Source organism: Pseudorasbora parva, chromosome 8 (genome assembly GCF_024679245.1).
Source record: "Pseudorasbora parva isolate DD20220531a chromosome 8, ASM2467924v1, whole genome shotgun sequence".
NCBI classification, from domain to species: Eukaryota; Metazoa; Chordata; class Actinopteri; order Cypriniformes; family Gobionidae; genus Pseudorasbora; species Pseudorasbora parva.
This window is the reverse complement of record NC_090179.1, coordinates 26,964,411-26,987,841: the sequence shown is the minus strand read 5'-3', so window position 1 is coordinate 26,987,841 and position 23,431 is coordinate 26,964,411. Positions and strand designations below refer to the sequence as shown.

Here is a 23,431-nt window from a genome sequence, read left to right as displayed (position 1 = left end):
ACTTGATACTAGTGACTCCACAAGTGTAAAATGCATAGACGTTAGTACATAAGCTCTGATACCTTGAGATTTGATCTCGAATTGATAAGTTTCCGTCATCATTTTAATTTGTATATTGATCATCCGTATCAATAAAAGCTGCAAAATAAGCAATAAAATGAAAGGGTCAATAATAACAGAAGTTTTAAATTCATATAATGCATTCATTTTATTTACTTATCGTTTCATTCTACACATTTTAAAGCTTCATGTAACAGTTTCAGGGCAAGCGGCATAAGCTGTGGTTGTTTTGTGCGGTTCACCAACTAAATGTAATTATTTTTGAATTCCAGATTTGTTATTGTCGATTTATTCCTATTTTTTTTTCTCTTTTCTTAAAGCCTGAGATTTGTAATATATAACCAAGTCTGGCAGCAAGCTTGGCTCTAGACACTGCGGCAAGAGTGAAAGAACAAAGTTGAAAGCGTCTTGGGATCTCATGAAAATCAAAAACAAATCTTCAGGAGCAGCAAGGTTAAACCTACAGGCCCAGTGGCCCTTTGAAGTAAAGAGCAGTGTTGTTAATTGTCGGAGCTGGCTTAGCGAAAGGTGGTAACAATTTAACAAGAGTGTAGGGCAGCAGGGTGCTGGACGCGTATCAGGTGTTTGCAGATGTTGTGTGTGGAACAGGGGAGGGGAGGGTACTCCAGAGATGAGAGGCCAACTTAACAACCAATAAGTCTTTGTTTGCTCTGCCAATCGCACTGTAATTGGCCAGGGAGTGAATAGAAGCCCCGGGATTGGACGGATGGACTGGTTACTGCAGCTATTTTTACTGTATGCTACTAGACAGACGTAAGCAATTATACCTCTGACATCTATCTGCTCCGTGGTACACGCAGTCGATCAGAGGAGAGCTCTCTCTCTCTCTCTCTCTCTCTCTCTCGCTCTCTCTCGCTCGCTCGCTCTCTCTCGCTCGCTCGCTCTCTCTCTCTCTCTCTCTCTCTCTCTCTCTCTCTCTCTCTCTCTCTCTCTCTCTCTCTCTCTCTCTTTCTCTCTCTCTCTCTCTCTCTCTCTCTCTCTCTCTCTGTCTCTCTCTCACCCAGCAACAGGTTTCAAATGTAGCGTGGAGGATGAATGAGCCTCATTGGCTGCGCTCATGTACAACAGCCTGGGAAACTTTCTCCCGGCTCTTTTTCAGACTGCCGTCCTGAGATACACGCTCGGGACACTGGTGACATTTACGGTCACTCACCTCCCATTTGAACCTCTGGGTCTGTTGTTGCATTTTACATTTGCCAAGTTTGTGTCTGGTTTGTACCGTTTCCACATGTTAAAAATTAACACCACCTGCGTTTCGCTGTTGAAGGCCTGTTTGCTTGTTGAGTCTGTTGACGCTGACTTCATCATAAACTCTGTCTAGCATATACAGTGCCGTTTTGAAAAAAGGGGTCAAGGTTTGGCCGGTTAGCATGGTCCAGTTAGCACCTGTATTCTGTATTAAAGGACCATTAAAATTAGTCATGTATTCAGAAAAAATAAAAGATTCTGATGTTAATTTAATATGTTTTTATGTACATATTTTAATATGAAATTTCAGATATTATAATGTCTCTCTCTCTCTCTCTCTCTCTCTCTCTCTCTCTCTCTCTCTCTCTCTCTCTCTCTCTCTCTCTCTCTCAAGCACACATTTTTGGATTTAAATAGGCAAATGCTTATGTTTCTAGCATCTTATATGTTTGGCAACAGTTCTTCTAACCCTATTAATGGAGCATGTACCTTTTCATTTCTTAAACAACCATATAGGAAGACGCATCATCTGTCTGTCTGTCTGTCTGGAGCTGTACTTTGCTGCAGCTCCCTCAGAGTGTGTGCGTGTGTGTGTGTGGAATCCGTTATGTTGAAATAGCGTGTCACACTAATTGCAACTGGAAACTCAAAGCAGCAAGTAGCTCATAGCCGCTGCTGTGTGCTAAGAAATTACAGAACTCTTAGTTACAGACCCATGCAGGCTTAGTAGTTAAAGGCTCTTGCAGCACCCTCGCAGCACACTGTGGCAGATAGGGGTGTTTGCGTAAACTAATTAGAGGTCAGTAATGTAGAGACTTTAATGGCATCTGTAATTAACATTTGTTTGACTTCAATCCAGCTTTTAGTCACAATGCACGCCGCTTTACATAAGTTCAAACTGTAAAATGTGGATGTTCGAATGAAATTAGAGCCCAGTGCTAGTTGAAGCTTTGCCCTGTGCACATCCAGAGAGAAACAGAGAGGGCGGCGTGTGTTTGCTGGGTTCGTTAGTGTTTCTGCGTGTGCTGGATTTCACTGTGTGGGTGTTGTGGCTTTCAGACTTTAGACTGGACTAAAGACAAAAGTGGCGGCAGAGAGGAGCAGAACTCCCTGTGTGCAACATCGACACGGTGTTGATCCTCAAGCAGAACATCTAGTGGACAGCAATCTCTTTATTTTATTACCTCTCTTTTCTCACTTTTTCAGTTGATATAGTCCATTTTGTAGTGGATACGAGGATAATCCTTTTCACAGAATTTCAGTGATAGATAGATAGATAGATAGATAGATAGATAGATAGATAGATAGATAGATAGATAGATAGATAGATAGATAGATAGATAGATAGATAGATAGATAGATAGATAGATAGATAGATAGATAGATAGATAGATAGCATCCTCTGCATCCTTTTCTCCCCGTTTAATCAGTTTTCTCCCCTCTCTCTCTCTCTCTCTCTCTCTCTCTCTCTCTCTCTCTCTCTCTCTCTCTCTCTCTCTCTCTCTCTCTCTCTCTCTCTCTCTCTCTCTCTCACCCACCCCCCTCCCCCTGCTTCTTTTCCCAGTGGGGGTGTTGTTTATAGAGCATTATAATTTATAACTGAATAGAGTGGATTTAATTTCAGCGCAGAGCCTCGCCAGCAGGGCGCCAGGCTGCAATCAGAGGAATCAGTGCGCTGCGAGCCCTGTTGAATGGAAAGTATTATCACCGGCCACAAACGGACACTGTTTCTCCTTAAACAACTCCCTTGATGCTCCGTGGGTCCGGCTTCTCTTTCACTCCTATTCCTGTTCCTGTTAACCACCCTCCCTCCCATTGTCCTTCAGTGCCACTTCCCTTGCTATTTCTTTCTCTCTCACTGTCATCTCTTTTCCCCTACATCGTCCTCTACGTTTTCTACGCTCTCTCATTTCTTTGCCTTCTGTTTGATGAGCTTTTCTGACAGCATCCCTCGTAATGGAACCATGCAGATAGTTCTTATACAGCTCATCTGGCACTTAAGTTGTTTATACATCTTAATTTGACCTCTAGGCTGGAGACTGAACAGTTTTTCCCAGTCGTTTATGCCACTGGCAGGACAGTAAAGCCATGGATCCACTAAGAGCAATAATATGTAAACTTTCAAGCATTATTGGTTATGTGTGTTTGTGTTTAGCAGTGAGGTTTCAGTATGACTTGTCATTGCGGCCTCAGTGTTCTGCTGCATGATTGTTATACTTCAACTGAAGCACTTATTCTAGTATAACTATCATGCAAAGAGCATTTATGATGTAAACTGCATGTTTGATCGGGGGCTTTTGGGGGGGGGGGGGGGGGCTTTTTATGATGTCACATCATAGGGCTACAGTATTTAAGTGAAACTGATACAAGCAAAAAAATTATTCAATTTTTTACATTTTTAAATAGTGTCCATATACATTTTCTCTTATCCATAAACAGAAAAAACTGAAATGTAAGAAACAATATTTACATCACTAATCAAATTAATTTTGTGCATTGATCATGTAACTCTTTGTACAGACGGTCTGATGTTCATTGTGTCAAAGGGATGGTTCACCCAAAATCATTTACATCAAGTTCCAAAACTGTACCACTTTCTGAACATAACATAAGATATAAAAGATGTCTCACTCAAATGAGTGCATACGGTCAAAGTCAGTGTTTTTTTTTTTTTTTTTTTTTTTGCGCACCCTAAAGTTCTTCTTCTGTATTCTTTTGTGTGAGTAAATGATGATGGAACGGTCCAATTAAATCTGTGTTTATTTTCAGTTAAAATTGACTAATTTTTATTCTTATAATTTTGAAATGGAAAAAACGCAAAACAGAAGCATATTCACGTTTGGTCTGAACCTTTTTGGATCACACTTAAATGTATTAAATTTGCTGCTAATTTTGGTTTGTGAAAGTCATAAATGTCCCATACACTTCAGTTACCCTTGACACTGTCACTTTCCGACTGCTTTCTGACTACATCTTTATTCCTGTGCTGCTAAGTCTTGTATTGGCTTTGCTTTCCGCACTCAGCATGGCTCGGTTATACAGATCAGCAGCCAACTCTCTCTCTCTCTCTCTCTCTCTCTCTCTCTCTCTCTCTCTCTCTCTCTCTCTCTCTCTCTCTCTCTCTCTCTCTCTCTCTCTCTCTCTCTCTCTCTCTCTCTCTCTCTCTCTCTCTCTCTCTCTCCCTCTATTCAGCATAATTAATACCTTGCATTTACACTGACTTAGATGAACTCCACAGTTTTTTCTCTCTCTGTCTCCTCAAACCCAAGCAATGATTGCAAAAGGGTTTGAGAAGCTTTATGGACTTCGAAGAATAACACGCTGGTTTGAAAAGAGAGAGGGAGCGAGACCGAACGGGTTGACATCAAAAGCCACAATTAGCTCATTACTTTTACTTGAAGTTTGGAGACCACATAAAATGAAAGGAAAAAGTCATTTCTTTCCTCTCACTCAGTGTTTTCTCGAAGGACGCTAGCAGAGCGGGTTCATAGGAAGGGCTTGTCTAGTAAAAAACCTACAGTATGACCATTTTTATTATCAAATATGTCCCACTAATCCTTATGGGTGTTGCCTGTTTTTCTCATCGTCCAGCAGCGGTGGCATTTTGCTTCTGTCCTACTCATGATTTCACATGATGTGCTTTACATGAGCTGTTTTCTTGTCTTAAAGTCACAAAACTGTCAAAAAGCGATGTATGCAGAAAAGTCTTCCAGAATGACCCGGGATTTGCTCGTTTACATGGGCTTTTTTCAATCTGGTGTGCAAAAACACAAACAAATTCATTAATTCAAGTTGGAAAACAGGGAAAATTCCTCCTCAAACATTTTTTCCTCTTGAGTAGTTTTCTTATTCTAAGGCAAGTCCACTGTAGTTATTGCTAGAAAACTGGGAAGAAGAACCAGACCTGTCTTAATTGCACCCACCCCATCCCGCTGTATCAGGACTGAAGAGCATCCAGCCTTAATCAAAAGTTAACGATTCAGTGTAGGATGTGCCCTGGGCAATGTTAGGGTGCTTCGTTATTGCTAGTGTACGTGGGTAATTTGCAGAACGGCCTGAGTCAATGGGAGTTTGCTTTGCTGGCGCTGGTCGGGGGAACACATGTGATGTGCCTGAAAGATCAAAACACACACTTGATGAATGTAAGGGCAGAGCCTGGCAGAGGAGGGGAATGCCCTCTAATCCCGGCTTTGAATCACTGATCAAGGTCGTTCTCAGTTCATTAAATTCTGCTGAGAAGCTCGGTCTGAGTACCCCCCCCCCCCCCCACACACACACACACACAAGTCATTTTCACCTGCCCTTGGATAGACTTTACGCTTTGTTGGTTATGATTTGTGTGAGCGATGTGGTTTATTAATTAGTGCAATATTTACCAAGCTTTGGATAATTCAAAACTCATTTAAGGTATATTGCAGGTGCATTAGTAAACTTAAATGAGAAAAATTTGTGAAATTAATAGATGTATATTTTTCATCCGATTCATTCATTAAGCAAAAGACAAGGTTACAGTGAGTTACTCACAATGGAAGTAAATGGGCTATTTTTGGTAGGATTTACAAAAAAAAGTGAATGGGCCAAATATTTAAAGGAGTACTTCAGCACTAGGAAGATGAATCTGTATTTAAACTGGGTCATTAATGTAGTAGAAATGTGAATTTTTTTTTTTTTTTTTTGATACTTTCTAGACTGGGAAAAGACAGAAAATGTATTTTTGTCTCATGGGGATGAAAGACAACAATTCCCAAAATGCTTCGCTGCCCTACACTGTAAACTCTAATAAGTTGAGAATACTCAAATGATTTGAGGAAAGTGATTCCCTCAATTCAATTATAATAATGGAGTAATGGAGTCTCCTAAAACTTGTATATTTAAGTTTACTTAACTTGGTGCTCACATTCACTGTACTTAAAATGTTAATTTCACCAAACTGGGTACACCAGTTCAGGTCACCATGCTGGGTACAACCAATCAAAACTTCCCCATTGGTCCCTCCCAACATGCATTGCGGCATGAATACATTATGCGTCTAAATTGTGACCATTTTTATTTGAATTCTTACTATTTGCTGTTACTTTTGCTGTTTTGTTCTGATGTTATTGTAGCTTGTTTTATGTTCAGAGTTGATCTGTTTACAGAATTTTTTCACCATCATAAAAAGATTTGTGTCACCATTGTAGAGATTCATACGCAGATTAGTGATGTGTGTGTATGTCTAACTAATGCCGTAGATTTAAACATTTTGTGCACATAAAAAAAAATATATATATTAGCACAATAGTGAAGATTCTAGTATTATTAATATTTCAAAACTATTAATAACTGCTTTGACTTCCAACGCATTGGACTCAATCAATGAATAAACAACATCACTTGATGATATTTTCTCTTGGCCTTTTGTTACTTAGCATAGGTGTCTCACAAACACAAAGCAGCTAGAGAAACACTAATATTACATTATCAAGGGTCAAGAGCCCAACTAAAGCAAACACTTATCTCCATCATGGCGACTTCCAACAAAACTATTATTTTCATTAAAACAGAAATAAAGTCAATCTGGTTATAAGTTAGTTCACGTATTATTGTTAGGTTTTGTAACTTACAAATTTTTACTTACCGAATTTAAGATTGCACACGATGAAAAAGTCTCCATCTTAATTTGAATCAGCAACAAGCAACAGATGAGGCGAAAAGACCGCCTTTTGGAAATGTCCTCCAATCAGTGAATTAGTTATCTTGTTGCTAGACAGAACTCCTGGCATGGCCAATCACATCAAAGCAAGACCAGAGTGAGCTATTTTAATTACTTATGATTTTGAGTTCATGCAACTTGAAATCTTAAGTTTATGTATTTTGTTGGTTAATAAGTTATACTAACTTATATGTCTGAGTTTTTAGACTAACCTAGTAATATTTAGTCAAGTTTACTTAATTTGTTTAAGTAAAGACAACATTAGGGTTTACAGTGTACAAGGCCACTCTCAAAGCCACCGCTACTAGATTACTGAATCACTGATCACTTTCCTACCACGACCGCGATCATCTTCATAAAATCAGTTCAGTTAGAGAACAGACACTACAATTAAAAACTGAACGCGTGTGTTCAATATGTGATTTAGCCGCTGAGGGAGTCTCACAGCCCAAAATGCTGCAGGAGTCACATTGACAGTCATGGGTGAGCTCGCGATGAGAGCTGAGGTAAACGCGACGGCACTCGCAGCATAGATTCACAGCGCATGTTCAGTCTGCTGCATTTTCAGTTCATGCCTTTGAAAGCTTAACTTTCATAGGAATTAGTTTGAGAAGTTGAAAGACTTACTTTGCTCTGCTGGCCGCACAGTTTAAACATGAATGCCTGAGGCTGCAGCTGCGAGCTGAGTGCTCTGTGTGATCTCCATCCCCCACGGGCGAGTTGAAAACATGCAGAAATGGCTCCCTCTGCTGGCTGTAGTCTTTAGCCTCTGGCCAACAATTCCTCCGATGGCGCAAATTGACGATATTTGTGTCATGGGAGGAATTTTTCCATAAATAAAATGCATAAATCTCTTGTCTCAGGGGGATATGAGGGGGGAAAGCACAATCATTTGAATATACTCCAGGGTTTCTACTGATACAAAGCCATATGCTAATCGCTGAAGTAACCCTTTAAAGGGTTAGTTCACCCAAAAATTTAAATTCTGTCATTAATTACTTACCCTCCGTTCATCATCAGAACACTAATGACGATATTTTTGTTGAAATCAAATGGCTCAGACAGGCCTTCATTAAATGACATCAGTGTCAATAAAGGCCTTTCTGAGCCATCGGATTTCAACAAAAATAGCTTCATTTCTTACAGGTATATTACGGGTGTCGAGCGACATGAGGGTAAGTAATTATTGACAGAATTTTAATTTTTGGTTGAACTAACCCTTTAAATAATTTAAATGCAGAAATGTGAAGCTTTAGAACTTTATAAATACTTTTACATGAATCAACTGTCAGACCTTGTGTTATTTGAGCTCTTAAGTAAATATTTTACAGTTGCTTCATGATTTCAGGCATTATTTTGTCATTGCAACTAAGTTATCAATTCACCCCATTTACTTCAATTGTAAGTGGCTCAATGCAATGCAGATTTTATGTATTTGTTGTTAAAGATTAGGGGGACAAGTGAAAATTGACCTTAAATACAGCCAATTGAGCTTAACTTGTACTGAACTGGAATATTCATTTAATGGTTTACAAATAAGAGAGAGAATCTGCCCCTCTATACGTCTCTTACATGATGGTGAGCACGCCGAAAATCATCCGTCTGCTTTACGCTTGATGTGCTCCACCTTTCGGCCCATCTGTCCGTGGCTGGAGATATGGAGGTGTGGGGGCGGATGGGGTGGAGATACTGGCTGTCACAAAGTTGGGCAAGTGCAGGGCATCTGGCCATGGCCTGAGGACTCAGGCAGATCTTGAGTGTAAAGTTCTTGTCATCTCCCGGATGGGTAAGCGAGCTTTGAGTGTATGGGGGAAGCCCTCTGTTTGTGTCAAGTTTAATGCGTTCTGCTTGTGCAAATGTCCTGAACTTGTATAGTTAATGTAATATGTTGGACTAAGCAGCCATCTTACAGAAAACCAGGCATTAATGAATCCATAATTAAATACATGCATTAATGTTTCGAACAGGGTACATTTATCCCAGCAACAAACTATGATAGGAAGAAGTTTTATCAGCACAAACCCGTCTTTAAAACAGATTTGGAGCGAACAAGAGTTTGCATCAAATCTATGATCTTCCTGCGGGCGTATGGCAAAGGGGGAAGTTGTTTTAAGTGCGGAAATGGCTTAACTTGATTTAACTAACAGCTTCCACATAGCCCGCTGCTTAAGATGCGAGGCCGGCTTAATGCACTGGACTCAAATCAAACCCAGAGTCATATACTGTACAGAAAGAGTGCTGTGTTCACTTGCCATCTCAAGCCCTGCCACTCAAAGTCAATATCCCAGAATGCCTGCCGCACTTAATTTCATTTTCATGTAGTGACAGATGCACTGCGTGTTGATCCACTAGTACTTTTTTCTGTCCTCATGTGATTTGATTTAAATTTTTACAGCACACGCACACCTCTGTTATGTTTCCTGGGAGATTATGGCATCCAGAGGGCTGAGGCTACATGAGACTAATGCATTACGTTAGAGAACCAAGTACACACTGAATATAGGCAGTATGGATGTATTTATTTTATTCATAGCTTTTGCCTTTTTCATAAAATGACATATTAAAAAAAAAAAAAAAAAAAATATATATATATATATATATATATATATATATATATATATATATATATATACATTAATATGTCATTTTATTTAATAATTTACATTTTAGATGACAGGACAGTACAAAATTAAAACAAAAATGTACACATACTAATTTAAAGACTCATTTACATGTGGCATTGATTCAACAAGGTGCTGAAAGCATTCTTTAGAAATGTTGGCCCATATCGATATGATAGCATCTTTCAGTTGATGGAGATTTGTGGGATGCACATCCAGGGCACGAAGCTCCCGTTCCACCACATCCCAAAGATGCTCTATTGGGTTGAGATCTGGTGACTCTGGGGTACAGTGAACTCATTGTCATGTTCAAGAAGCCAATTTGAAATCATTCGAGCTTTGTGACATGGTGCATTATCCTGCTGAAAGTAGCCATCAGAGGATGGGTACATGGTGGTCATAAAGGGTTGGACATGGTCAGAAACAAAGCTCAGGTAGGCCGTGGCATTTAAACGATTCCCAATTGGCACTAAAGGGGCCTAAAGTGTGCCAAGAAAACATCCCCACACCATTACACCACCACCAGCCTGCACAGTGTTAACAAGGCATGATGGATCCATGTTCTCATTCTGTTTACACCAAATTCTGACTCTACCATCTGAATGACTCATCAGATCAGGCAACATTTTTCGAGTCTTCAATTGTCCAAATTTGGTGAGCTTGTGCGATTTGGCAGACGCTGTGATAATCGCATGCGCAGCTTCTAGGAGCAGCACGGCTGTGATCAGTAGTAAACGCTGCTCTCACGCAGGGAACTCCTAGTATATACCTCAGAAGTACGATAGCACACGTCATTCACGGAAATCGCTATAGCTATGAACATCATACTATCGGTGAGCTGAATAAACATATTAAAACGCTTTGATTAAACATGACTGCTTCTCATGTTTGGAATGATGTCTGACGCATGTTGCTTTTTCAAATGCATGTTATAAGCAACTCAAACTTGCAGTGCTTTCAGATGGAACAGCATTTACTACTGATCACAGAGCCGTCCTACACTGACAAACTGCGCATAAAAGATCATCGCAGCCTTTGCGATTTGATAACACGATAAGCCAAAGCATGTTTTCATGTAAAATGCAATATATCGTGCAGCTCTATCTATCTATCTATCTATCTATCTATCTATCTATCTATCTATCTATCTATCTATCTATCTATCTATCTATCTATCTATCTATCTATCTATCTATCTATCTATCTATCTATCTATCTATCTATCTATCTATCTATCTATCTATCTATCTATCTATCTATCTATCTATCTACACACATGCTTTAGTTATTCATTGTCTATGTTTTAGTGTGTTATTACGGGAAGAGTGTTTCTACAATGTGACATTCTGACTGACATGTAACTTAGGCCCTGTTTGCACTTCGTATTTATGTGTTTTTTTTCCGATCGGATCACAAGGGAGACACATTCCTTGATATTTTTATCCATCGCTTTTGTCTACTTTCAAACACTTCTGTCCTGATTTCTTCGAGGGGAGGGTCTATGGGCAGGTATGGAGAGCAGGAGCTTTAATTTCTGCTGTGATAGCCACAACATGGTTAGAAATCAGGAATGGTGTGAGAAATGAACACTGTTGATTGTGGTTGGTACGCTTTTTTGTCTTCAAACCAAATGTAGGTCTTCAATCGACAGTTTAAATCCTGGCTGGCACACATCTCGTAATGTTTACGCGTTCAGTCAGTATGCGGAGAGTCTTTTGTAGCTGTTAAACGCATTCGACCACATGAGCGTCTACACTACGAAATCGGTCTGGTCTAATGCGCTTTTTGACTACCTCTGGAAGTGGTCAAAAGTGGACAAGCTCACACCTTTTTACACCTTATTTAGCATTCCACTTGTGATCTGATCGACCAAAACACTTTTTAATACCAGGTGTAAACAGGGCCTTGGTTCAAGTTCTCTAAGCATAGCAGTTCAGTTTACCGGCATTCATTTATTGCTTCAGCTCGCGCAGCTCAAACAAGTTCATCCTCAACACTGATTATGATTGAAGTTTTTGTAACCATGTATAACAGTGCCATTATAGTTTTATTTAATAAAAATGTTAAATTACTGTTATAATATGCATCATTCGCCTTTGTTTTGCATGGGAGATTGTGTCCAACAGCAGCGGTTCCCTAGCGAGGTCTTTGACCCGTAGTCCATGAGTCTGGCAAGAAAGTCTGGTTTAAAAAAAGGGAGCAAGTACGATGGAAGAGGAAATTTGTTTCCCTCAGGAGCGGAAGCAGAGAAAGCCGAGACAGTTCTTTTGCCCCCAGAGTCACATCTGTATGGTGTCTTGGCAAAGGTCTCCTTCACATTACCTCTACCTAGCTATCCATGATCTTACATATCACAGCCAACTCTTTTATTCTACGAGTAAGAGAGCGAGTGAAGTAATGTTACTGGCTATGCTGGCCTGTCGTCTTGTTTTACGTTTTGGCAGACTGCACCATGACGCATGGGCTTGCATCTCATTACAGCAGGAGTCTGGGGCTCGTCTCTCTAATCAGCGGCCCTGGTTATGTCTTTGGTGTCGGACCTGGGGAGAGCAGCGCTGGTCCATGTTTTCAATAAAATCCCTTCGTTGGGATCTTTTCCTCGGCTTTATCAAAGGATCAGGGAGCCACAGGGTATGAACTGAAGCTTAAAGGGATAGTTCACCCAAAAATGAAAATTCTGTCATTGTTTACTCACCCTCATGTTGTTTCGAACCCGTCTGACTTTCATAGAACAATAAAGAGACGTTTAGTGGCTTCAAAGCTGCACTTTAAAATTGACCATGAGAAAGATGCAGAAAATAGACTCTTTACTCTAAGTGTAATTCTGAAATCAAATAATAGCTTTGTATGGTGAATAGACAGAATTTAAGTTGCTATTGACTAAATGTATTGCTACAGTCACAGCTATAGTCGCCATTGACTTCAATTGTAATAGAAAATAGCACCTTTTTATTTTCCTTTTTTTTTGACGATCTTTAGCAAATTGATTGTGTAAGCAGTGTCGCAAAGGTTTATTCCACCCATTTCTTTACAGCCATGCACCCATTCTTGCTGGTGACCCAGACCTATGCGCTGAGCCTCCTTATTGTGACATCTAGGACTTTTTGTCTGTCTTCCAGCTCATCTTGTGTGTTTTAATTATTAATTTGGTTTGTTTGTGTTTCTTTTTGCAGCATTTTTTTCTTTATTTGTGATGGATCTAGGCAGTGAAAATAACAGAGGACATAAACAGTGCGCATTGACGGTTATGTGAGTTAGCAGCAGTGAATTATTTCCATAAATGTGAGCTAATTTATAGTCAGTCAGATTTCATAGAGCTCTCATTTATAGTAAAACCCTGCATAAATATGATCTTCATTGTTAATACATTTTAAGCAGCCATGGGGGTGGGCATGAATGCATCTGAAAGCCAATAACGGCCATGTTACGCGTTACACAAATTAGATTGCCGTTTGTTACTTTTATTTTGGCAAATTAGCTGGAAACGGACAAGCGTAAACAGCTGTTGCTGTTGAACTCGGGCGTCTATGTGTCCCTCCTGCTTGTGTGTTTGTGTGAATGTGTTGAAGAAGAGAAAGAGGGGGAGAGGAGACTCATTGTATTGTGCTGACCCGGTTTTGTCCCACAGGCTTAACCCCTGCTCCTCTCTAGATTAATTTTGCATGTGTTTGTGCTTTATGGTGAGGCGTGGGCTGAGGGGATTTACCCTGTTTGACACCTCCTCAAATACAGTGTGGGGATTGTCTTCACATTGGGCTTTCAGGATTGTCTGTCGCCTTCTGATTATGAGTGGAAGGGAGGGGGGATGATGGTCCAGGTGGCCGTGGCAGAGTCAGTCAATCCATAGGGTCTTTCTCACCATCTCTTTGGATGTGGGTTTTACAGCTATTGATTCAAACACCCGACATCTGTGATATGATCTCTTACAGGAAACCATAGGTTCCGTCAAACATGGTTACAAAAGTTATTAGTATTTTTATAGAATTTATTTTATTATATTTGAATAAATTTGTACTAAAACACATGCATTGTATGTATTGCACATAAGTGTTATATTTTTATAATCTTTTATTTATTTATATTAGACACAATGCAAGACTTGTTATCATTGTTATTATTAAATAAAATACAAATAAAGATGACTTTAAGTAGTATTAATAACAATATGTAGTGTTGTATCTAATATATATATATAAATAAATAAATAAATATTTGTATTTATAAAAACATTTATTACAAAATATTAGAAAATACATTTATTGTTGATATTAATAATATGATGTATATCAATAATTTAATAACAAAGTTTTTATTATTAATAATAACAATAATAAATAATTATAATTACAAATAATTAATAATATGTTTTATAATCACATTTATATTAGACAACACAATATTATTATTATTAATTTTAATATTTTCTTTTATTATTATTATTATTATTAATAATAATAATAATAATATGTTCAATGCAATAATAATATTTGTTTGTATTAGATACAAAACAGATACTACTTGTTTTTATTATTTTTATTTTAATAATTGTTGTGAATAGCATTATTAATAATAATAAGAAGAAGAAGAAGAAGAATCATTATATTTACAGCTCTGGAATTTATATATATACAGCTTAATTTATATATATATATATATATATATATATATATATATATATATATATATATATATATATATATATATATATATATATATATATATATATATATATATATATATATATATATATATATATATATATATATATATTAGTTGCATTTTAAAGAAATAATAAAAAAACGTTTAATGTTTAGAAATACATTATAATACAACAAACTACCCTTTTATTTTGCCCTGATCTGTGTTCACCTCACATCTGTACTGACTCTTAATCTCTGAGCTTGATTAACCCATCGGCTCTGCGTTGCTCTGCCTGCAGCCGGACCACTGAGGCTCAGACTGATTTAGCCACATTGATGGCACTGTGCCCAGCTTCAGCTTTAGAAAGACCCCCTTAGCCTGTTCTACTACTGAGAGTTTGCTTAAACACACATGAATGGGGTGGCACTGTCGCTGTTCCGTAGCACGTGCCGTACATGATGAATAAATCATACCCTGTTCAGAACAAAACCACCAACTTTTCCAAATTTCACAAATGTTTACTTGCCCCGAGGGTACTTCACGGGTGAGAGATGAAGAGCACGCCTGGTCCAAACCCATGAGACAGAACCGGAACAAGAACACGTACAGAGTACTGAAAGAGAACTTCCCTTATGCTTCCCCTCTGGACTGGTCACTGGTGTTCCGTTACTGCACCAGTCACCGCTTGATGTTTTGAGCCGGGTGTTTCTTCTCTGCGGGGCTGGTGAAGACTTTGCACATTCTAGATTTATGCAGTGCTTAGTGTTTCCTGCCCTCACCCCAGCCACACTCCTCCGTGTAGCTGCATATAAAACAGGCTGGATATATTTATATCGTGCTCTCTGAGCCTGAGGCAGAGGCCCCTCTCCACTACTTCTGGAAGGGAGCAGCTTTGACTCCTCAGAGGTCAGTGGAGTATCGAGGTATAGAGATCCAGTTCTGGAAACATTTTCATTTGCGTTTATTGCTTTTTTTAAAAAATTACTTATACGAAAGGTGTCAATATGTTAGCTTATTGTGGAGGATTTTAGCCATTTTGTTAACTTTCACCATTGTGCAAACTTCAGCCATAAGCCATGCATATAGGTGTGTAAGAGCCCTTGACTGACAGCATCTTATGAACATCCTGTGAGAAACAGCACCTAAGCTGAAAGAACAGTTCATCTGAAGGTCATGACGGCCTTGTTTTCTTTTAATTGAGTTAAGATGGCCAAATAAATGGTCTGCAGGCTAGCACAATCATTACCCTCACTCAGCGTCTACACACGGGCCACTCACACGCCACTTACTCGCTTTCACTGTTCTGACAAGTCGAAAGAGCAACAGTCAAACACACATGTTTCTCTTGTGTTTTAAACACATACTTATAGCCTGCGTCTTTTTTTTTTATCCACGCCGTGCTTTTCTTTGATGTTTAGTGAATCTTCATGGCAGTTTACCTCACATCTTTGCAGGCTTTTTACTGGGATTCACTCGCTGGTGTTAATGTACAGTCTGTGTTTCCCGCTAATGTCTTTAACGGACAGAGAACACTCCAGCAGCGGTATGACTCTAATAAGCTAATAGCACAGTCTCTTGACAGGTCCATGAGAGTTCATACATTAAATGGATAAACGGAGCCTTTTCTTCTCAATGTGCATTTCTTTCCCACACCACATAGACTTGCTTAGGAACAGTGTTGGGGGACGTTGTTTTAAAAAGAATCACATTACAATATTGTGGACTTTTTATGAAAATATGTTATATTGTTGCATTCTTTGGAAGCATTTTTTTTTTTCCAACTTTTTTGCCCATGTGTCAATGACATGTAGGCTATACCATCAAAAGTATGGCATAAGTGTATTTACAATAGAATCAGAATTGTATATTATATATAGTCAATGTTTATAATATTCTTTATATTTTTATTAATAACTGTACAAGATTTGATATGACAGAACTTACTCAGCTTTCTATGTTTTCATTGTTATACATTAGGTGGCACCATTACACATCTTCTGAAAGAGTGAAGAATCTCCAGATAAAAACAGATGGAGAAACAAAAAAAGAAAGAAGCAGAAACAAGCAATAAATGCATATTTGCTTATGATCAACATGATTTTTCTCAGCTTTTTGTTCAAAATGTTGCTTTTTTTAAGTTACACATTATATCTTGCATGCTCAGATATTCATTCAATAAAATATTCTGGGGGCCATGACATTTTTGAGAAAATTATGGCTGACAAATAAACTAAAAAAAAAGCTGACAGGGAAAGTAAATGTTTTATTTATTTATTTCATATTACCCTCAACACTGCTTAGGAAAGAAGAAAACTTTAAAATAAAATAAAAACTATAACAGGGAAATAGTTTATAAAAACCATTAACTTTATTAACCCCAACACTGCTCAGGAATAATGGAATTGCATGCTTGAAAAAGTGTCCACCCGGCATTAAACACACGCTTTTTTCTTTCCTTTCTTCCTTTGTGTTTTTGTTTCTCTGCAGGTATATCCTAAAGGACGCTGTTTCTGCCGTTTATCATTTCCGCCTTTTTCTTTTTATTATCAATTATTATTGTTTCCTTTTTTAAGCATGCACATCCACTCCATCACCTCCTCCCCTTTCATCCTCCTTTCCTCCCTTCATTTCCTTCATTGATTTACCATCAATATGTGTGAGAGTGAAGAAGAAAGGAGAGGAGTGGAGAGAGGAGAGGACGGGAGAGAGGAGGGCCACAGCCCAGCGCAACACCCCCCGCCAACGGTGCGCTTAGGGACGCTAGTACAAAAATGTGGATCAAAAAGCAACTAATGAACGCCGTGTAACCAACACTTACTTACAGTGCCAGTTGGCTCGTTTTTTTTGTGGCCCTTTGAAATTTTCAAAATGAAAGTTATGCTCAAAATGGCCTCGGGAAGAGAAGTATTGCACAATACCGAATTCAGGGCTGTTGCCACAATGTACTTTAGGTGGCAAAAAGTCATGATTTTACTGTGTCAAACATAGCCTGCACATAGCACAAACAGATCAGTGTTCATGAGTAAATGAGTTGATCTGATAGAAGTAAAAGCACAAAAAGTCAAGTATGCGTGTCCATTTGCTCCCCTGAACTGGTAACATTTATCCTCTATAGCGGAGATTCAACTGGTGCTCTGATGCTGGACACCGACTGCCAGCTATATCGATATCTTTTGGAATAAACAGCAATATTATTTGAAGATTTTTTTTGTTGTTGTCATGAACACAGTATTGGACTGGTCCATCAGTTTCATTTTGCAGTTTGATATAGATGTTATCCAGTGTTTGAAGCATACACAGTGTCCTAACCAGATGCAACACAATACAGTGATAAGGTATCTCTCCTTCTTAATCAGTTTTTGTCCTAGCCAGTTTTTCTGCCCTAATGTTTGTTCTGTCCGTAAAGCCAATACGCCTTCAATGTTCATGTTTTTGACATGAAGGTTAGCAAAAGCAACTAAGGCTGCATTAATTGATCAAATATCAGTAAAGACCATAATATAGTGAAAAATTATTACAATGGTTTTCTATTTTAATATATTTTAACAATGTCATTTATTCCTTTGTTGCCAAAGCTGAATTTTCAGCATCATTACTCCAGTCATCAGTGTCACATGATCCTTCAGAAAGCATTCTAATATGCTGATTGACCCCCCGCTATATGTAATAATATAAATGTCTTTACTGTCACTTTTGATCAATATAATGTGCCCTTGCTGTATTGAAGTATTCATTTATTTATTTATTTTTTAATCTTAATGCCCCCCCCCCCATATCTTTTGAACAATATTGTTACTTAGCTTTTTGTCGTACTTTTTTTTTTTTTTTTGACAGTAATATGCATTTATTTTGCATACCTAACTGTTACATTTACATTCAAACTGAAAATTGCACTTTCTGCAATGGCGATTTTTGCGTTCATTGTGCGGAGAGAAATTTCTGGTCACTAGTTAGAACATGGTGCCATTTCAGGGATTCTCACATTCACCCACATACTAAAGAGTCACGATAGACCACAGGTTATCACTTAGAATTGTACTTTCACAAATTACTAGTATTGCTGCTCAAGTTAAATGTTTGTCTGTTTAAATACTAGTAAAAATAACCACTGGCCATGTTTGCTCTGTGCTCTGTGCTGTGATGATGTTACTAATGTGTACGACTGGTGAAGTTGTCTATATTCAGCATGCATCTAGAATAATAAAACATTTAAATATTTATGCTCAAAAATGTTTCTTCTTTCTGCTTTTGTGCCCCAACTATCCATTTATCTGAGCATGTTTAGAGTGTGCAAGTTGTTTTCTACATATCATCTTGTTTGAACACCACCTGTGATGCTGGAATAGATTTTGGACAAAAACTGTGTTTAACAGACCTCACTGGCTTTATGCGTGCACCCGTGTGTAAGATACACAAGACAGTAGGACTGAAAGGATGTGTTTACGCGTGTACTGCATTTTTAATGAATGAAGTCTTGCTGTGTTTGAACTTTGTAATAATCTGCAGGATATTGGCAGGCGGCTGCAACTTTGTACTGTATCTAGATTGCATCAAGTGTTCATGTCTTTCTGTATCCCTTGATATTACTGGTGTTCTTTTGCTGAAGTTCGAGAAAGAACAAAATCGACACAAAATGCTCCTAGACATCCCATCCAAGTTAACATCACCATTTATATATAGATGAAAAGAAGCTACGTTACACACCTTAAGTACAGTAAGGCCTCTTTTCACCACAATTTTTTTTTCTCATTATTTACTCACCCTAATGTTGTTCCAAACTTGTCTGATTTTCTTTCTTCTGTGAAACACAAAAGATATTTTGAATTGTTTCAGTGTTTTTTGAACACACAGTGGAAGTCAGTGGAGTCCGAAAGTTGGTTTTGACCCAAACGTGCCTTATTATTATCAATTTTGAAAACAGTTGTGCTGCATAATATTTTATAATGGATTAAATGTAGGATTCTTTGATCAATAGAACATTCAAAAGAAAAACATTTATTTGAAATTTGAAGGTTCTTGAATTTTCCTGTTACTTTTCATGAATTTAATGCAGCCTTGCTGGATAAAAGTATATAAAAAATAAATCATACTGACCCCATTTAAACTGTAACTTTGCTCTTTTTACAGCAATAGAATTTATTTGAATTTCACATTTTTTGAATTTAGAATTTATGTGAATTTCATTTCATTGTAATTCTAATTTAAAGCGGAAACACAGACAGCCTAAAACAAATGGCACGCATTTGGCCACAATAGAGTATTTGGGGTGGTCCTTTTCACCAGATCCAGGAATAGGCCAATCAAGATCTGACCAATCAGGATCTCTGCTGGCTTGAGTGCAGGCCACACCTTTTCCTGCAACAGACACACTCAGAAACAATAAACACACATTTCTAAAATGACGTAAGATGTAACACCTGACAACACCACAACACCTTTCACGTTTGTTGTGGATAAAAACATGGATAAGATCAATCTTAATTGAAACATTCTTAAAAATATCTTCTTTATTTTAAGTCATACAGAATTTAAACAACATGAGAGTGACTGAATGATGACAGATTTTTCATTTTTGGATGTCATTTTTGATTTAATGTCAGGAATAAATGACAGTCCAGATTTTCTACTAAAGTGCACAGAAGCCTAACCATGAGTGTGAACTTTTGTTCTCAGAAATCGTACATGAGCGGGAAGCAGAAATGAGCATGTGATTATGGATTGCTGTGAGGATGGATCTCCTCCAGCTGCTCGGTACCTCCGGTCAGCCCTCGTCTCCCCAGCCCATGTCCCGGCCAGCTCTATCCGCGACCGCTGCGTTCAGAAGCTGCCATTTGTTTAGATAAGCCTTTGATACTGAATTTTATACTTCTTGGCTTTACATGACGGCAAAATCCGCTTTTTAACTCTTTCACGCCGTGCCGCTGTGCTTTGTAATAAGCTGCGACGATTATACGATTGAAAATATGCTGTAATCGCTCGCGTGTTTATTTTGGACTGCGATACTTGGCCAAAAACAATACCAGTCAAAACAAAGCAGGGGTTATGTGGACTCGCAGTAATTTGCGCTGTCTGTGAAGAGGTTTTTGCCTCTCTTTGAAGTGTCCGGTGCCCAAATTACAGTGCTGCCATAATGAAGTATTACCATGCAATTACCCAGCGGTGCGCTACACACAGCAGCCGTGCAGAGAAAGTGCTGCGAATAGTGTGTGTGTGTGTGTGTGTGTGTGTGTGTGTGTGTGTGTGTGTGTGTGTGTGTGTGTGTGTGTGTGTGTGTGTGTGTGTGTGTGTGTGTGTGTTGCAGTGCCACGCTGTGAACAGGACGGCTTGGCTCTACAGTGGGCGGCCCTCACCTGAGGTGGCCGGGCATGATGAATTATGGAGTGCCAGCAGCCTCATCAATACTGCAACGAAAGCGCAAAATACTCAGCCTATTGGCACCAGCCTACGCGTTAACAGCCAATGTATTTTTAATTAACGCCGAGCCTTCCTGCTTCATTTGACAGTTGCCATAAACATGACAGAGGTTGGTGACAGCTATTTCTGGTGCTCAGGTAGCACAAAGGCTTTTAAATTTTCACAAACCAAGACGCCCGCCTTGTCTCTGCGCTTAGACCCTTGGGCCACTTTCTCCTCGTCGTAAAAAAAAGAAAAGAAAAGTAAAGAAAGGGGAAAATGAGCACAACCAGGTCAACACAACAGTACGTGCCAGCCATTCAGAGATGGTTTTTAATTTGTTGCCACTTGCTGCAAGTTTGGGGAGTAGTATTATTCAGGCTTCCATAGAAACCGAAGTTACACATCATTGGCAGTTGAGTCCGTGAAGAAAGAGGAGGTCTACTCCTCCCTGTTACAGACGCCTTGATTAAAACCAACGAGAGAGAGAGAGAGAGAGAGAGAGAGAGAGGGAGAGAGAGAGAGAGAGAGAGAGAGTGATGAGACAAACCACATGCTTAGTGACTCATACACACCAGGCCTGCAGCAGATGCACGCACCGAGATCTCTAATCAAATCTCAGTTTAGTACATCGTGGAAGCATTCGGAGACACAAATTCACTCTTTATGTCAATAACGGAAGTCATCACGGTTTTTCTGAAGCGGAATCTCCTCGCTCTCACTTACCTCAGCGCTCCAAACCGGTCGCAGGCCCCTGCTCTCGGACGCTCGGGGTCAGTCGCGGCTGAAATGAGAACCAGGGACGGGCGCGGGGTCAGCAGCTGGTGGAGGATATGGCAATCATTTATAAAAATATGCTTTCCCAAGCCCACAAAAACAAAAGCCCCAAACTCAACAGCTGGGAAGGGTTGGGAGTAGCCCCAAGGCTGGCAAGTTCCCTTCCAGATGGAGAGGTTAGGCCGAGGCTAGCCAGGCAGCTTCACTTAAACTTCCGATTCCCATTAGGCACAGAGAAGATTGCAGGGGAAGGGAAGAGGAAGAAAAGCAATGAGCATGACTGCTCTGTTTTTTCGCCCCGCTTAATCAAATAAAGCAGGAAGCTTCCGAGACGGAAGAATTGTGTTTATTGATACTTAAGCATACTCGGAGTTTGTTTGTTTTCAAAATCCTCTCTCTCGCTGTGTGATATTGGTATTTGTGGTTTAGTCATTTCTTTTCTTTTTTTTTCCCCCTGCAAATCTTTTTCTGGGAGAGTTAAATTTTCACTTTTTTTCATATTATCATTAATATAAAATGCTAAAAAATAGAACCACTGGGAAATTTAGCAAAACCATTTGGAGTTAATAGCCAGGCCATGTCAAATAATGAATGAAACAGGTCTTAAATAAGAATTGATGACCTTCTCCCGGTCTTCTGTTGATCTGACACCCCACGCAGCACAGAAGTAACTGGTCCTTCGGTGGATATTAAGTTACCACCAGCTCAACTCTTTTGAAATGTGCAATCGCCGTCTTAAAGCAACTCCAGAACCCAATGAAGACGGCCCCTTAATAAGAGTAATGTACACACCAAAGCCTGGGGAATAGATCCACGGCACGTAATGCGTATCTTGTGTGAGCCGATGTCAGGAGCTAGTGGCTACAGAAAGACACGAGGGGAAGTTGACACGGGGTCCACACAACCTGGCAACCTTTTGAAACAGTACATGTGATATTCATTGAGAGAGACTCTGAACGTTTACCGCTAGAAGGCCGGGCTGCTGATGTATTAAGCTCTATGAGGTCTGATGGGAATTAATCAATGAAACGGCAGAGGCCTGAGCCAAGTTTGTACCGCTCCTTCAAGCCCCCCAGCGAATGTCATATTCCGTTTTTTTATAGAAATATGGAAAAACTCCATTTACAGCCTGTCTGAAAAAATAATAGTGTGTTTTGTTTAGAAATGAAACAGCTCTTATGGTCGTTTTTTTTTCTAAAGCACACTTCTTGTATGAAGGCAGTGGCTTAGTTATTATCATGAAATGTGGATTTGATTTTAGTGCACATATGTAAAAGCAATTGAAATCAGATCGGATCACACTGAAGACATTACCATCACCTCAACTGGCCATTTCTGCATGCACTCCCATATATATTAATGATCTGAAGCCTCACAAGTGAGTGGTGACTGTCTGGGTTGCCATTACACATTACACCAGAACGTTTCGAGATTTATTTTGTGATTCTTTTTGTCTCGTTTTGGCTGTATTTGTTTCTCCCGAGTCTGTAAGGTAATCCAGCACCCTATAAGCTGACAACCATCGACCCCTTTGGGCTGTAAACACACCAGAAGAGCTCAGGGGTCATGACCTCGGGGCCTGGTGAGGTCAGGGTGGCGGACAGCAGGGGCAGCCATCACAGGCCCATTACTGCAGGAAATTGGAAACACTGACACAGCTCAGACACGGGCAGCATGCGCTCTGACGCCATTTGTAGCGCCTAATTGTGCCATAATTAAGATGAACTGAAAGGGGGGATGGGAGTGGTGCTGGAAGGAGAAGCAGGCAGGAAAGAGGAAAGCTATCATCGCATTTCACATGCACGCATTAGAACGCTCACGGTGTTAGTGGACGTGACTAGAGTGGTGTGCTTTTTTTCTTCTTCTTTTGTAGCTGAATATTGAAGTGTCAGGATGTATTTTTTGTTGTTGTTGTTGTTGTTGTTGTTGTTATCTGTTTTCCAATATTAGGTCACTTATTTGTACAGCTTATTGTAATATGGCACTTCTTTAAAATTAACGTATTTACAAAATACATTGATACATTTGCTTTATATTT

The 23,431-nt window shown here is 39.2% G+C and overlaps 1 protein-coding gene across 6 annotated transcripts in view; it reads left to right on the top strand.

Annotated features, from left to right (window-relative positions):
• bcas3 (BCAS3 microtubule associated cell migration factor) overlaps positions 1-23,431 on the top strand; it is a 268,620-nt gene that overhangs the window by 146,639 nt on the left and 98,550 nt on the right. Inside the window, exon 24 of one of the 6 annotated variants that reach the window (XM_067450582.1) lies at positions 16,711-18,425. The exons of the other annotated variants lie outside the window; for them this stretch is intronic. Coding sequence (XP_067306683.1) covers positions 16,711-16,721 — 11 coding nt within the window. The 3' untranslated portion in view covers positions 16,722-18,425. Of the gene's footprint in view, positions 1-16,710; positions 18,426-23,431 lie in introns of those variants that run through there. 6 annotated transcript variants of the gene reach the window in all.